The following is a 16,672-nucleotide window of genomic DNA, read 5'->3' as shown; positions in this document are numbered from 1 at the left end:
ACAAGTGACGCTGAACGTTCTGGACGCCCTATTGAGGTCATTACTCCAGAAATCATTGATAAAATCCATGATATGATGATGGATGATAGAAGAGTGAAGGTGCGCGAGATTGCTAGTGCTGTGGGCATCTCGAGTGAACGGGTACATAATATTTTGCATCAACATTTGGGCATGAAAAAGTCCTTTTCCATCACGACAACGCACCAGCTCACTCATCTGTAGTTGTAGCCGCAAAATTGATGGAATTAAGGTTCCAACTCGTTCCGCATCCCCCCTATTCTCCAGATTTGGCTCCCTCGAACTACTACTTGTTCCCCAATATGAAGAAAGGGCTGGGGGGAAAGAGATTTTATTCAAACGAGGAGGTGATTGCGGAAACGAATGCCTATTTTGCAGAGTTGGACCAATCTTATTATTTGGAAGGGATCAACAAACTGGAGCAGCGTTGGACGAAGTGTATAAGCCTAAAAGGAGACTACGTTGAAAAATAAAAAAAGTTTATCCCGAAAAATTAAGTAGTTTTCATTTTTGCACGGACTTTTCAAATCACCCTCGTAGTTACTTCCTTACGTGTGGCCATTGTTTTCACTTGTAAAACGACACGAATAGTCACGACACGCAGCAAAATGGCGAAATCACGTGGAATTCTTTCTTCGTAGCACAAACTTATGTTTTCGTACGCTCGAATTCGAATGAATACGGAAGAGCGATTTGTCGACGTGCTTATATTGCCAATCTCCCTCTCTCGCAAAAATTTAAAAAATCAAAGTGGGGAAGACAATTTATATGTGAAAAATCAGGATTTTTCATGTTCAGTCCTGTGTAAATAAAAAACTTCTAGAAACATTTAGAAATTTCTAGAGATGAGATTTGAGATCGTGTAACACGAGAGAAGAGGACAACAAAATTTGTGTACGTAAGTTGTTTTTAATTGAAGCTGGTACGATAAAGGAATCTCACTCAACGTCACTAACAAAAATAACATTTATTCACATTCTTTACAAACTTAAATTGAATCACAATAATAAGCCACGAAAAGCAATTTAATATTAAATAGAGTCTTAATATTTTTCAGCTCCGCAAGCAACTGGAAGAAAAATTGAGTAAGGATCGATAATCGTTTCGCGAAGCGCGCTACTAAGATAGTGTCTTTGACGGTCGTTCGAGAGGTGAATTTATACTGTTTTGTTTTCTAGAACAGTCGAGATCGTCTCGGAAAGATTTCTACCCGAGCGGTCGAAGTCTCCTTTAAATTCGTTTATTGTCTTTGTGTTATTATTATTCGTCCTCTCGACCGGCCGCCTTTCTTTTCGCTCTCGCGCGAGAGGCGCGTTTTTTCGCGCGCGGCAAGGAGCGTGTTGTCGGAGAGGCGTGGGGCAAGAGACTTCCCCGCAGCCGCGCACTATGTTCGATTATCCTTTGGCGGATTTCTATATAATATCTTGTTCTTCAACATAAGTGAATAAACGGAAAATTAATTTTTTATGTAAAATCGAATTATGTTTAAACAAATCGCATTAAACAAAAAGAAAACGCGTGAGAGATTATATTTTATTTGAAAATATTTTTTGCTCTAAAATATAGTAATAAGGATTTGCGAGTTCGACAACGCCGGATTAGGTCGAAGAATAACGTGTAATAATCCTCTGTAATAAACCCTATAATAAAAAGTAAAATAAATGTTTGCGGACAAGAAAAAGTAAGATCGGCGATTTAGACCTCGTAACATTATATGATGGGATAAAAAAAAGCAGGTTTATATTCTATACAACTATTTTTTGTATCTGAAGAAATAAGAGTAAATGATTTTATGATTTTCCCCGACCCGGCTAGGAAAATAGTTGTAAAACTCAAACACCATCTAGAATATTCGTCGGAAAGAAAATCGACGTTTGCCAATTAAATAACTAACTTTCAGCCACGCCTAGTTGTTAAGAAAAGCACCATTCGATAGGTAAGTAAAGTAGACTAAGAAATGTGCGTATGCTCTATGTCCGCCTCCTTTTCGAAAAACAAAATAAGCGCTAGCGAGAGAATTGAACATTTTTCTGAACCTCCCACTCTTTTAAAATATAAACGAAGAAAATGTTGAATTTTTCGACGCCTTCTTTCTTTTGGTGGGCGTGGATATAAAGTATAAATTCTCCGAAGCGTAATAGAAAATGCACATTTTGAGTTTGACATCGTCCTAGCTACTCAGTCTCGTGGACGTACACGTTTCGACGTATCGCGTTAGTATTGTGAGTGCAAACGTTAAGTGCAAATAAAAAATGGCAGCTCAGAAAAAGTTAATTTCTGAATGCATAACTTTGGCCGCGAATTTGTCGCCGACGATAAATGCCGCGTCGTATTTATCACGGCTGACGGAAGAGCCGTGTAATAATTATAATAGTTTTAGAAAATTCGCGGGCTTGATCTCCAATTCGTTACTTGGAGTATTATATAGATTGAGGCATTTCGGCGGCGATAGAGAATTATTAAACGCCGCCGCTGAAATAATATTAATGCGTGAGGCTTTTCAACACGAAGAAGAGGATGTGGGTGGATATGCAGCCTATCTACTGGCGGATTATCAAAGAAAACAATTAACAGGTAATTATTTTATTTCTTTCGATGAGAAAAAATATGAAACAGTAATTATATTATAAGCCTAAATATTTAATCGTTATTAATTATTCGTAGCGAGGAACACTCCTGTAAAATTAGCCACAGTAAACCTCACCCGAAGACGCAGAGCGGAAGAAGAGCCCGAGGCAGGACCTTCGCGTAAGTTTACAAACGTTAAACATATATAATAATTATTCGTAAAATATATAACAGTTACTGATAAAAAATTAAATATTTTCAGGAAGAGCACGAATACACCCGCCGGAAAACTTGCCGATTGCTGTTATCGTTTGTGCAATATCGCGGCAAGTGAAGCGCGGTCAGTGCGCGAGCGAGTTAGACAAAGGAGACGGCACAGCACGGCACAAAAAAAGAAGAAGATAAATTTCACACGACGAGAATATATTTACAGAACTATATACAAAAGTGCGTTAATGTTCGAAAGTAGCGACAGAAAAGCGCATGACGATTGCAAGAAGTGCAATCGATAGAACGATCGAAAGTGCTTGTGAAAAAGCGTAAGAAAGCAAAGCGTACTAATCTCGGTCTGTGCGTGTAGAAATCGACAAGACGAGTGCGAGAAAAAGGCGCCGAACAAACGGTCTTTATCCCGCTGACCTTCGAGAAGATTCTGAGACAAAATCACAGTATTTGTGTTTTGTAATATAAAGATATCGAATCTTCTCGAAAGTCGGAGGACAAAGTCGTTTGTTTTCGTCGCTATTGTTTTCGCCCACGGAACGGTTACTCGTGAGCGATTAAGCGGCGGTTATATTTAGCGCGCGAACCGCGCGCTGCGACGCGATACAGCGGGGCGCGCCGTGGTGCCATTGGCGCACGGGCGGAAGGCGCGTGTGGCCGCGCCAAATTTGAGCGCGTTAATTGTCGCAACGAGGCGTGCGCGCTCGTTGCACCTTACACACGCATATAAGCACACCCTCTCCTTCTCTCTCTCTCTCTCTCTCTATCTCTCTATCTCTCTCTCTCTCTCTAATCCGCAACATCGTTATATCTGGTAAGTTAACATTTTTTAAAAAATAATAAAATATTTTTTTAAAAATATAAAAAATTAGTAATCTTAATATATAAATATATTATTTTAGATGACGAAGATGATATTATTAATAATAATAATGTCGACGACGACGTTGACGACGACGACGACGCCGCTTTTATAATTGCTGTAAGCTCAGCGGATAGCGAGGTGTTCACACAAGGTAGGACGATATTTAGAAAATATAAGTTTACATAGCTCTGCAAAAATTTAAATACAAAGTAATATAAAACTTTTCTATTATATATTATATATTATTTTCATAACAAAATTTCAAATGTTAAAATAGTAGAAATGGAGCGGGAAGAGGAACCGGAGGAAGACGAGTGTTCTCGATCGGATTCTCCACCAATAAAAGTCGCTGAAAGGAATCATTCATTAAAACAAGATCATAATAATAATTAGAATGAGCGCCCGGCGTACGATCGCCCCTTACCCCATCGCGCCTTAAATAAACCAGCGCTCTCGTATAAAAGGTAAAGCTATAGATAAACGCCGCGGTCGCTTGAGAGGAAACAAAACATCAACAAAGTTAGAGCCGTTATAATCGTTATGATGACTTATTCTTTTCCTTAACGACCTTCCCGTTTTGACAACGCTCGAAAACAATCGAGAACGTTCGAGAAAGCTATAGCTATATAAACCTCCCCTCGAGAGACCGCAGCCCTGATTCGACTTAGCTATCGAGGAGAACAGAGTGCATTTTTGAATAAGAAAAGGATTGCTCGTCCTTCCTTTACGCGTACCGTCGCTCGCGGAGGTCTCGATTTTGTTACTGTAAATTCTTTATTGTGTTGACTTGTGATTAATTGTTATAAATATAGTTGTTGACGTTACGTGTCGCTTGACTCTGTTGCTCGCCAAACTCACTCCGACGTTCCGTCGTTCACAACGAGCAAGAAGACGAGGAGGAGGAAGAGGAAGAACAAATGGAGGAAGAAAATTACGAGGAGGACGAAGAAGATGAATACGATCCTCGTGTGGAAGGTAACGGAGTTATTTTACTTTTTTCAAATTTTTATGTTCAAATTTAATCTTAAACAGATTTAAATTTTTAGCAATTCGTCGCTTGTCGGTTAACTATTCTCCGGAATATTAGCGGCGGGGGAGCGGGAAGCGTTATTCGAGATACGCCGATTACCACGAAAAGGTGAGTTATCTCGTTGTATTATAACGCAGTTGCGCGAAGATTAAATTCGAGTATAAAAGAAAAGCAATATCTTAGTATTTTATATAATGTATATTCGATTTAACAATTTTCTTTTTTCAATAGTACAAAGTGGCAGAGGAGGTAGAGGAAGTGAGCAAAGCGACGCGCCTGAGAGAGTATTATTATCGCACTCGCAGAATAATGGAGAAGAAATCGCGAGGGAAGAGCATGAACAGGATAATATTTCGTCGGAGGCGGAAGAGGGTGAAGAGGATGTGGAAGAGGAGCAGCATAGACAATCGCAACAGCAGGCGCGACAACAGCAAATCAGGTCAGCGATAATTTTAATTATATAACTTTGCTTAGAGAAAATGCGCGTCGATTTAGAAGATTCGGGGTAATCGGAAGAGATGCGAGTTTCGCGATACGTCCGTTACCCGAAGGCGGGGATATTTATCGTTCCTTAGAAAACGCGTTTCGAGAAATTTACGCGTATGCGACAAATTCGAGTGAACCGGGCGATTATGTAGGATTATCGTTCGATTCGCCGAATTTATCGCACGATCTCGCGGGTTTATCTTTTCGTCCGGTGCGCGACTTGATCCACGAGGATATTTGGGGTCTCGTGAGCGCGGTAGCGCAGAGCGCGGGAGGACTCGATATCGCCGAACAATTTAATGTACATATTTTCAACATCGCTGTTCCTTCGGATCGCGGGCGTGTCGCATTAACGCGTGAAAATATCGCGAAGCGCTTGATAATCGAAATAGCTAATTCTGACAACTTGTGTTTTCCGCGCTCTCTCGTAGTAGCGCAAATTTATTGTGAACGCGGTAACATACATACGGGAGAATTACACGATAAATGGAATAGAGTTAGGCATCCGCAATCGGTGTTACAACGCGAATGGGCGTTAGAATTAACAAGAAATGCTGGTGTAATAATACCCGAAGAAGGATGCGGGATTCATGAAATCGAGCGCTTTCAGCGATATCTGGCCGCTGATAATATCGCTATCGCTGTATATAATTTTAGTACTTTTGGTCGCGGCGAGAAACCGTTCTACGACGGCACAGCGATACTCGCTTCTCTCGGACGCGAATCCTCTCATCGGCTAAATATTATGTATTATGAGGATTCGTGTCATTTCAACCTTGTATTAAATTTAAAAGCCGCCGCGGGTTCTCGTAATTATTGCGTAGCGTGTAATGTAGGCTTTCGAAACGATAGAGGTAGCGGTCACCGGTGTTCAAATAAATGTCCGCGTTGTTTTGCCGTGCCAGCGTGCAATTACTTCGACGCGCAAATCGTAAAATGCGACGCATGCAATCGGACGTTTTACGGTGCATCGTGTTTCGAGCGTCATCGTAGGGAAAAATCATATGACGGTAGATCGCACGCGAGTGTTTGTAGTGTCATACGATTTTGCGATGAATGCGGCTGTGTAGTTAAAGCGAAAGCGAAACACGAATGCAGCGTTTCTTACTGTAGATTATGTCATTCGGCGCAACCTCGAAATCTTTTATGCTATATGAGACCTCTTCGTCGCGACGTTAATTCCTCCGTCGGATCATCGTCGTCGACATCACATCCGGTGGTAGAAGCGTCGACAGTAGGTATATCCGCCGAGAAGCGCCAAGAAAGCGCAATTGATAATGAGGAAGCGAGCAAATTTGCATATGAAGGCAGAAAAGGACGCGTAGCATTCGTGTTTTACGATTTTGAAACGCGGCAGGACGAAACGATCGAAGGTACGACGTCCGTAAAAAAACACGTTCCGACACTCTGCGTCGCGCAACAAATTTGCGAAGTGTGCTCGCAAAACAACGATATGTCCGTGCGTTGTCACTGGTGCGGAGTGCGAGAGTTCGTGTTTCGTAACGATCGGTGAAACATTTTGTCGATTTCGCAACGCGAAAGACGAAATATTTCAAACAGATCATATGCATAGCATATAATGCGAAAGCGTTCGACGCTCAATTTATTTTAAAATATATTGTAGAAAATCGCGTGAATCTCGAGCCGAAAGTGATTTTGAACGAGACAAAGATCGTCGTATTAACGGTTGGACGTACAAAGTTTATCGATAGCGTGAATTATATGCCGATGCGATTATCTGATTTACCGAAGGCTTTCGGGTTGAAGGATACGTCGGATAAAGGCATTTTTCCGCATTTATTCAATACTATCAAAAATCAATCGTATGTCGGACCATTACCCGCTGCACATTACTACTCTCCCGAAACTATGAAATCGGAAGAGCGCGAACGCTTTCTCGCGTGGCACACGGACATGCGGCTAAAAAACTCCGTGTTTGATTTTCAACGCGAGATAGTGCAATATTGCCGTACCGATGTTGATATACTTCGACGAGCGTGCATGGCGTTTAAAAAAATTTTTATAGATCGCGGAAATGTATGTCCGTTCGAGAAATGTACAACTATCGCTTCGACGTGTATGACAGTTTTTCGGAAAAACTTCTTACACTTGAATACAATAGGTGTCATTCCAGCCGGCGGATACAGAAAAGCGAACATGTATTCGCGTAAAGCTCTGCAGTGGCTGGTATGGAAGGAGCGCGAGCTCACTCTTCCTATAAACCACGCAGGGCGTGCGCGCGAATATCGTACAATCAACGGCACACTCGTCGATGGTTATTATGAAAAAACATCGGAAACGGGAGTAACGTCGCGTCACGTGCTGCAATTCCACGGCTGCTTTTGGCATGGATGTACGTACATCGTGCTTTCCGATAAATCGCGATAAAACGCTTTCGTCGGCTATGGACTGTAAAGATACGATTGACTCGCGATACGAACGAACTCTCGCGATCTCGTGGCGACTGCGACAACGGGGGTACTTGGTGACAGAAAAGTGGGAGTGTACCTTCGATCGGGAAATGCGGGACAATCGCGAGATGCGCGAATTTCTCGAGAGCCATCCGATGGTGGAAACAGCACCGCTCGATCCTCGCGACGCATTTTTCGGTGGACGTACGGGAAATATCGCGACTCTTTACAAAATCACGGATGCGGAGAAAATACGTTACGTGGATGTATGTTCTTTGTACCCGTATGTATTGAAGACGGGTGCTTTCCCTATCGGCCATCCCGATATTTATGTCGGCGATGAATGTTCCACTTTAATCGGAACGGCTCCGAATTATGATTTTGATACTGTCGAAGGCCTCGTACGTTGTACGGTACTTCCACCGCGCAATTTATTTCATCCAGTACTCCCGTATCGCGTGCACGGAAAATTGTTATTCGCCTTATGTCGCAGTTGCTGCGAAACATTTTCGCTGACGTCGTGTACGCACGAGCGTCCTAGCGAACGCGAATTCGAGGGCACGTAGGTGACCTGCGAATTACGCAAGGCCATCGAAAAAGGTTATCTCGTGACAAAAGTAAATGAAATTTGGCAATATAAAATTAGCCAATATAATCGCGAAACACAGCAAGGTGGATTGTTCGCCGAATATATAAACTCATTTCTACAACTTAAACAGGAAACAAGCGGGTGGCCGGGCGAATGCGAGGACGATGACGCTTAAGAGCGATACCTGCGGGAGTACGAGGAAACCGAGGGTATTGTTCTCGATAAGCGTAACATTGCGCGAAATCCCGGTTTACGCTCGGTCGCGAAGCTTTGTCTGAATTCATTCTGGGGTAAATTCGGCCAGCGATCCAATTTATCAAACACCGAAGTCGTTAAGACACATCAGCGTTTTATGTTGTTATTAACAAGTTCCGAGCACGAGATAACCGATATATTACCTGTAAACGATGAGGTAATATATGTTTCGTGGCGGTTGCGACAAGAGGCTGTCGTACCCTCGCCGATAACCAACGTAGTGATAGCCGCATATACGACAGCGCAAGCACGTTTAAAATTATACGAATATTTAGAGCGTTTAGATCGTCGCGTGTTATATTACTGATTCCTGTATTTATGTGCGAGCACCGGTGATCCGACTGAATATGAACCTCACACGTAATTTTCTAGGCGATATGACCGACGAACTCGAGAGCTACGGACGCGGTAGCTACATCGAAGAGTTCGTGTCCGGTGGCCCAAAATTTTACGCCTACATCGTGCGAATACCCGAGGGTCGAGTATATGAAACCTGTAAAGTTAAGGGAATAACCCTCAATTATGAGAACTCACGGCGCATTAATTTTAATAGCATTAAAAAATTATTATTAGCGCGAGAAAAGAATCTAGAAAAAGAACAAGAAGATAACGAAGAATAAGATGAAACTACAATAAATTTACGTTTTAGCGCAATTCGACGCACTGCGTTTCATGAAATTGTAACGCGGGACGAGACGCAAATATGCGCACCAGTGTTGGTGAAACGTAGATTTATTAATAGCCGTTACTCGATTCCGTACGGATATTTATCATCGAAATAATTCTTTTCTCGCATATTTTCTTCAATATTTTATATAAGTATTTTATACATTTATTAGGAAAGCAATGTAAATTTTTGTAAAAAGTATATGTATATAGTATTAGTAATAATTCTCTGCAATTGTAACAATAAAATGTCATATTCCTGTTATTTTAAATGTAATATGCTATAAAGGAAATATATTTTTATGTATCATGTTTATGTAATAATATCGATTTTATTTAAAAATTACCATAAAGTAAAATTTTGTACCTTAAATTGTCTTACATTTTCATTCTCTATTCTTCCTTTACCTCGAAATAATTTTATTCTTTTCAGCAATAAAACCTTTACGTAGCGTCACTAGAATGCGAACTCGAATGCACGTGTTTTCTATTAGTCCTCTTTTTGTTACCTGAGGTGACGATAATTAGCCTAAATTGAAAGCGGACGCTAGCCGCATGTACTTTTTATATATCTTTTTGTTTTCTCTATTAGCGACGATGCCGACGATTTTCTCTATTACCGTCAATGCGACGCCGAGTAACGACGGTCAGCCGAAATTAGTGCGTTTTTTATTTATCTTTTTTCAGCGCTATACACGATTACCGGGGACCATCCGCTCTATGACGGCTTCGCTATACCGCGTTTTTTTTATCGACATTTTCTCGGCTTTTTTTAGAAACGCTGTCTGCTCACCCCCTACCCTTCCAAAAAAAAAAGAATCAACCAATCAGAGTGCTGGGCCACTATAGTTAGAGCCTATTATAGACGGAATGGGGTGTCATAATCCCCACGCCTGCTACGCTATACCACGATATTTTATCGCCATTTTGTCGGTTTTTTTCAAAAACCCTGCCTACTCTCCCACTCTCTTCCCAAAAACAAAACCAACCAATCAGAGTGCTGGGCCACTATAGTTAGGCCTATCAGAGCCTTGGGCCTAATGACCCCTATTAGCGGATCGACCAATCACGGATCGAAAAATCCTGTCTAGCCACGCCCCTCTGGCGCCAGTGGCCGAGTGGTGGGGGTTTGTTTTGACTCACTATAGTGGCCCACATACTACTGGTGCTGTATGTCGTAAAGGCTTACGAAGCTCGTAAAACATTCAAGTATATCGTACGAATAATCATAACATTTTGAAAGATAATTTTATCTTTGTATCCTTTTTGAAAGAAATCAATTTGAAATGTACCTGTATTTCGTTCCTGGAGAGAGTAGAATGTCCTCAATTCTTGGTATTTCACGGTCATTTGCGGAAATCATTCACACACACACACACACACACACACACACACACACATACACACGCACAAGATTATGCTTCAAGAATAAAAACTTGTCACGTACTATTAAAAATTCAAATTAATGCGACGTAATAAAATCAGAAGTGCCGTTTACCAGCAACACCTCTGAACCACAAATACATCAAGCTGATGATTTTTTATCACACGTTTGTGTATGTACACCAGCGAATGGAAAAGTTGCACTACTCTTTTTGATTAAATCCCTCTCGATAAATCACATTTTTTCGTTTGCAAGTGAATGATGCACTTGCAAACGAAAAAATGTGATTTATCGAGAGGGATTTAATCAAAAAGAGTAGTGCAACTTTTCCATTCGCTGGTGTACATACACAAACGTGTGATAAAAAGTCATCAGCTTGATGTATTTGTGGTTCAGAGGTGTTGCTGGTAAACGGCACTTCTGATTTTATTACGTCGCATTAATTTGAATTTTTAATAGTACGTGACAAGTTTTTATTCGGGTGCGTGAAGTTGGCACCTCATGTTCAAAAATCGGAGTTTTTATCAAGAGTTCCTATTGCACCCCAAATAGTTCTACAGTTCCTGATAGGTTTTAGAAATAGTTCCGGTGAAATACCTAAAAATATATCGTTTTGAAAAAATGAGGTGCCAACTTCACACACCTTTTTTATTCTTGAAGCATAATCTTGTGCGTGTGTGTGTGCGTGTGTGTGTGTGTGCGTGTGTGTGTGTGTGTGTGTGTGTGTGTGTGTGTGTGTGTGTGTGTGTGAAGCACATTCTTTAATTCCAAACTATACAGTAAAAGTATGTTATATGTATATGTTAATAATCTTTGCCAACTTTTCTCTGCAAACTATCTGTCAACTTCTGCCATATACTTTATCGCCTACTTTATCTCCACTTCATTACCAAGAATGTGCATTATTTGAAATAGATGTATTTAAAATACAAAAATAAAATGTAAAATGTCTATTTTGTATTTTGCATTTAACACATGTTTTCGAAAACTATTTTACATTTACATTTAAATGGTTTTCATTACTCATTTTTTATTTTAAATGCAATTTTCTTGCAAACTAAAAATTAATCAAAATATTAATAATATGTATATGTATGTATAACAATTAAAATATTATTTAAAAAATCATTAAGTAAATATTTCGTAAACAATGATAAACATTTTATTGTAAATCCACATGTAAATATATTTTTTGTTTATATTAAAAATCCGTAAAGTTTATGTAAAGTTTATAATGTTTAAAAAATATATATAAGAAAGTTTATAAAGAAAACTCATAAAGAAAGTTCATAAAGTATATAAATTAATAAAAGTATATAATTTAATAAAAGAAATAAGAATTTAAATATATAGATAAGAATGTAAATTCTTATTTCTATAAATATTTAAAAAACCATTTTAAAAATGCCTATTTTCCATTTCCTATTTTAAATGGGTGTTTAAAATTTTGCATTTGTAAATGGAAGGTCTCAAATTATTTTGCATTTTCTATTTTAAATAGGTTTGGTCACTCATTTTGCTCATCCCTGTTCATTACAAATAAATACACAATTCGACAGCTTTCTTACATATCTTCGTGATATACTGTATATATATTAAGGTAAAGAAATAATTTCTTATTCGTTCTATTTTTATGTCTTGAAAGATTGATGTCTAATTAGATTCAATCATAAATTGATTTTATTTAATTGGTAAATTTGAATCAAATTCATATAAATTTTTTTTTATTTAAATTATAATCGGGTCTATAAAAACAAGTAATCAATTGCCATGAGATAGATAAGATTATGTATTCATAAAAATTATAGAATAAAATTTTATTTTGTCACTCGTCGCTAAATTATATTGATGAAATTTAAAAGAAAGATCATTTGCATGACGACATAATTTGCGCAATATGAATAATCTGTGTGTCATTTTTATCTCAACAATCTGCAAACATTTATTTAGTATTCTTACTGAAAGAAAGTTTTTATATTTTGATCAGTATTTCGATATATGCATATCATATACATCTATGTAAGAGATCTTTCGATCAATCTGATATCGATAAAATCCGCTTAAATTCAGTTATCATAAATTTATATTTCGTTAAATATGTATTTGATTTATCAAACTTTCTTTACTAAATTTTAATTTTTTTAAAACAAGCTTTTTCTTTCTCGAAATATTGTTTTTTCTTTTTCAGCAAACGTCGCTCGAGATAATTGATCAACAGCTGCAGGATAATGGAAACCTTTGAAATATTGTGCGGCATTGCTGCCACATGTCTCACTGTATATTATTACTTCACATCAAACTATGACTTTTGGAAATCACGTGGCGTTCTCGGTCCACAACCGATACCGATTTTTGGTAATATTAAAGATGTCATATTCAATAAAAAGTTCACTGGTGATTACATTAGGGACATATATAACGAGTACAAAGACGTATCCATGATTGGAATATTCGCTAGGAAAACACCCATCCTTATTGTAAAAGATCCAGATTTAATTAAGAATATTCTCATCAAAGATTTTACCACCTTCGCCGACAGAGGAATTCCTGTTAGTGAAAAAGTATGTGCAAAAATATTTTTAACTTATATTATAATATTCGAATTATATAAATATGTTTTGATAACTTTGATAGTTTTTCTTTCCAATTCGGAATTATTGAAAATCGCGACAAATTAAGTTTCTCTAGTCAATTTCGTGTAATCTAGTAAAAATGTTCTTAAATTTCGAAAACTTACTCGAATATAATTATGTCTTTTTATTATATTGCAGACTGACTCATTGTCGCAACATCTTCTCGCTTTGGAGCCTAAAAGATGGCGACCTTTAAGAATAAGATTGTCGCCTGTTTTTACATCCGGTAAATTAAAGGAGATGTTCTCTTTAATGTCGGAATGCGCCGATCATCTTCAACAATATATAGATAAAATAATAAACAAGAACGAACCCATAGAATGTCGCGAATTGACAGCCAAGTTTACGACCGATGTAATCGGTACTTGTGCTTTTGGCCTCGAGATGAATGCTCTCTCGGATGAAGACAGCGAATTTCGCAGGATGGGAAGATTAATTTTTGCGTCAACCTGGAAAAATGTTATACTGTTAAGAATAAGACAATTCCTGCCACGGCTCTACGGAGTGTTCAATTATATCCTACTACCATCGGAGATTACTACATTTTTCACACGCGTTGTTGTAGATACCATGAAATATAGAGAAATAAATAATGTCATTAGACATGATTTCATTGATATATTGCGCGAATTAAAAAAACATCCAGAGAAAGTGAGTGATATCAGTAAGTGACTGTCCGTATGAATATTTTCTATCATACAAATGTTCTTTAGACGGAAATGTTTATAAATTTGTGCGTATACAAAATACATCAGTTTACTATATATTAATCAGTAAATAGATCAATTATTCATATAATTTTTAATATTTGACAAGAAACGGAATTAAATCGTAAAAAGAAAATCACATTTCAGAATTGACCGACAGCTTCATAGCTTCTCAAGCATTCGTATTTTTCCTTGCCGGCTTTGAAACTTCATCAACGACCATAAGCCATGCACTCTATGAATTGGCAATAAATCAAGATATACAAGACAAATTACGTGAGGAAATTGACAAAGAGTACACCAAGAACGGTAACAATTTAATATACGAGAACGTAAAGAAGATGAATTACTTGGACAAAGTTTTTAAAGGTACGTCTTTCAACGAAAAAAGTTAATAAAAGAGAGAAAAGTGTGCTGTTGTTTCTCAGCGCCATTAGAATATTAATAGTTTATTGCTAGAGAGTCAATTAACTTTTAATACATATACTTACAGTCATTTACATAACTTATATTTCACAAGTAACTCTTCAAATAATTATTTCTTACATTGTTCTTATGCAGAGACTTTACGAAAATATCCGGTAGGATCATATCTTATGAGACAATCAATGTCAAGTTATACGTTTGCTGGTACCACAGTTAATATACCAAAAGACCAAAAGGTATGGATTCCGGTTTTCGCGATTCATCGGGATCCGCATATCTATCCGAAGCCAGATATTTTTGATCCAGAAAGGTTTGCTGACGAAATAGTGCAAACTAGGCATGCGATGCATTATCTACCTTTTGGTGATGGACCAAGAAATTGCATTGGTAAAGTGAAATGCATAGATTTTCTTTTTCTCCAATTTCTGTTCGTTTCGCCTTAAAAAAAATTTTTTTAATTTGGGAAATTTTTCTTGTTATAATTATTTTTTATTTTCAGGTTCCCGCTTTGCTATTTATCAGACAAAGATTGGTCTTATAAAAATATTACAAAATTTTAAAGTCGAAACTTGTGATAAAACGCAAATACCCTACGTAAGTAATCCTAAAGCGCTTCTATTAGCTCCAAAAGATGGAATCCATTTGAGAATAATTAAAATTAATCGAGCCTAATTTAAGTTTTGTCACTTCACTCAAGAAGTATATGTAAAAAATTTAATGTAATTATTTTTAATTTACGTCGTTACGTGCGTAACATACATACATATATTATATAAATTGTTTAATTTTAAGTTTAATTGTCACTATTATAATATTAATCTAAGATAAAATCTAATTATATTTAGCTAAGAAAAATAAAGTACTTGAATTATTAAAATTTATATTGAAAAACACCCTGACAAAATTATACGAAAATAACACGCAAAATGGAATTCAACCGAATAGTAAAAATACAAACACATATTAAAAATTGCATGTCATTAAAAAACATATGTTACTAAGAATGCTGTAATATATTTTCTTCCGCAAAAAGAATGCAAAGAATAAACCACATATATGTGAGTTGTCTACACATTTATGAAATGTAGTTAACGGTTTTTTTTGCATAATGTATAAAAATTTCGCGATAATCGATTTATTATTCATTTATTTGCATGTACCGATATAAGAGAAATACAAGGCGCATATAATTTTTCTAGACAGAATAGTCTAAATGATTTTTAAATTTGATTCATTTCCCTTACCTTATAAAATTCGATTAGACATTATCAACACGTGAATTTGTTTAAAATATATTACGAAATTTAATTTTTTTACTACATTAAATATCTGCTACATATTTAAACTTCTATTTTTTTTTGGAGCAGTTCTCGCCGGATGATGAGAAGTAGCGCATTCAACCTCCCGTAGAGGTTATATAACGTCTGGGTTCTTGATCCTTGTTGTTTGTTATATATTATATAACTTTGTTGATCTTTTTAATAATATGCTTAAAAATTAACTTGATTGATCTTCTCCAACTGTTTATGTTTGATTAGTTCGAATATACTTTCACTGCCGTCTAATCCTCTTCGAGATAGCTCGTTGCCTGGCACTTTCCTTTCTGTGTCGTATTTGTGGCATTGCCATATCGCGTGATCAATGTTTTCTCTCTCGTATCCACATTCGCATCTTGAGTCTTCTATGTAGTTTTTTCGCGCCAAAGATTCGTTTAAATTATAATGATTGGCTTTGATTCGGTTAATGAAGGTGATAAAATATCTTTTTGTATTAATATTGTCAAACCATGCTTTTTTCCGTTTTTTTTTATAATAATTCCTGAAATAAAATGTTCCTTTATTGTTTGATTCCGCTTGGATTTTATTTTGTGTACTGTTCCATATATTTTAAAGTTTTAATGCAAAAGTTATTCGATAACATTTTTGCCATATCTAAAAGCATTACAACTTTGGCTTCGGCTATTATCACGTTATTAGGGGTACTATTTCTATACCCTAGTGCAGTTTTTATACCTAAATATTGGCCCCTTTCTAGTTTAGTTAATGCCCTTTAGTTAATGCTTGGGCAGATTCCCTGGGTGCATAAATGAACAATCCATAGTCCATAGTCGACTTAACTAAGCTTTTATATAATATTAGCGCTGTATTGACTTCTATGCCTCTGGTTACATTACTTAGGTATCTTAGAATAGAGTTGGCTTTTTTTACTTTGCCTCTTATTTCCTTAATTTGCTTACAGAATTTCAGTCGATTATCGAGCCATATGCCTAAAAATTTAAACTCTGTATAAAGCTATACTATTTGGTATTCTCGTTCCTTTGACTTTAATATATAACCTTTTATCGTAGTAGCCACTTTTAGAATATTCTACCAGCGAAGTTTTTCTTGGCTCTAAACTTAGTCCTAGTTTCTC

General features: G+C 37.2%; 2 protein-coding genes across 3 annotated transcripts; both read left to right on the top strand.

The window, feature by feature from the left end:
* The first annotated feature begins 4,035 nt into the window (after positions 1-4,035).
* On the top strand, positions 4,036-9,279 carry LOC145946709 (uncharacterized). The gene is made up of 4 exons (XM_083056464.1): positions 4,036-4,648; positions 4,706-4,811; positions 4,935-7,542; positions 8,817-9,279. Exons 3-4 carry the CDS (start codon positions 6,912-6,914, stop codon positions 9,062-9,064), a joined length of 879 nt encoding a protein of 292 aa, XP_082912590.1. The 5' UTR covers positions 4,036-4,648; positions 4,706-4,811; positions 4,935-6,911; the 3' UTR covers positions 9,065-9,279.
* Positions 9,280-12,002: 2,723 nt separating this feature from the next.
* Positions 12,003-15,427, top strand: LOC145948342 (cytochrome P450 6A1-like). 2 transcript variants are annotated; one of them, XM_083058047.1, is made up of 6 exons: positions 12,003-12,094; positions 12,683-13,055; positions 13,266-13,791; positions 13,967-14,203; positions 14,396-14,647; positions 14,760-15,427. In XM_083058047.1, the coding sequence occupies exons 2-6, from the start codon at positions 12,723-12,725 to the stop codon at positions 14,930-14,932; spliced, it is 1,521 nt and encodes a 506-aa protein (XP_082914173.1). In that variant the 5' UTR covers positions 12,003-12,094; positions 12,683-12,722; the 3' UTR covers positions 14,933-15,427. The 2 variants fall into 2 exon arrangements, with proteins under 2 accessions (XP_082914173.1, XP_082914179.1); XM_083058053.1 differs by having other exon boundaries at positions 13,982-14,203; positions 14,760-15,424.
* The last annotated feature ends 1,245 nt before the right edge of the window (positions 15,428-16,672 follow it).

Source organism: Prenolepis imparis, unplaced genomic scaffold (genome assembly GCF_030444845.1).
Source record: "Prenolepis imparis isolate NDT839.2.m4 unplaced genomic scaffold, iyPreImpa1.0 SCAF_2, whole genome shotgun sequence".
NCBI lineage: Eukaryota > Metazoa > Arthropoda > Insecta > Hymenoptera > Formicidae > Prenolepis > Prenolepis imparis.
The sequence above is the reverse complement of the archived record's forward strand: the minus strand, read 5'-3'. Positions and strand labels throughout refer to the sequence as shown.

Excerpts from the sequence above, each read along its gene's own strand:
- LOC145946709 (XM_083056464.1), top strand. The coding sequence starts at position 6,912 with ATGCCGATGCGATTATCTGATTTACCGAAGGCTTTCGGGTTGAAGGAT. Across the intron at positions 7,543-8,816 it reads CGGCTGCTTTTGGCATGGAT|GCGATATGACCGACGAACTC; the intron begins GTACGTACATCG and ends GTAATTTTCTAG.
- LOC145948342 (XM_083058047.1), top strand. The coding sequence starts at position 12,723 with ATGGAAACCTTTGAAATATTGTGCGGCATTGCTGCCACATGTCTCACT. Across the intron at positions 14,204-14,395 it reads CTTGGACAAAGTTTTTAAAG|AGACTTTACGAAAATATCCG; the intron begins GTACGTCTTTCA and ends GTTCTTATGCAG. Across the intron at positions 14,648-14,759 it reads TGGACCAAGAAATTGCATTG|GTTCCCGCTTTGCTATTTAT; the intron begins GTAAAGTGAAAT and ends TTTTATTTTCAG.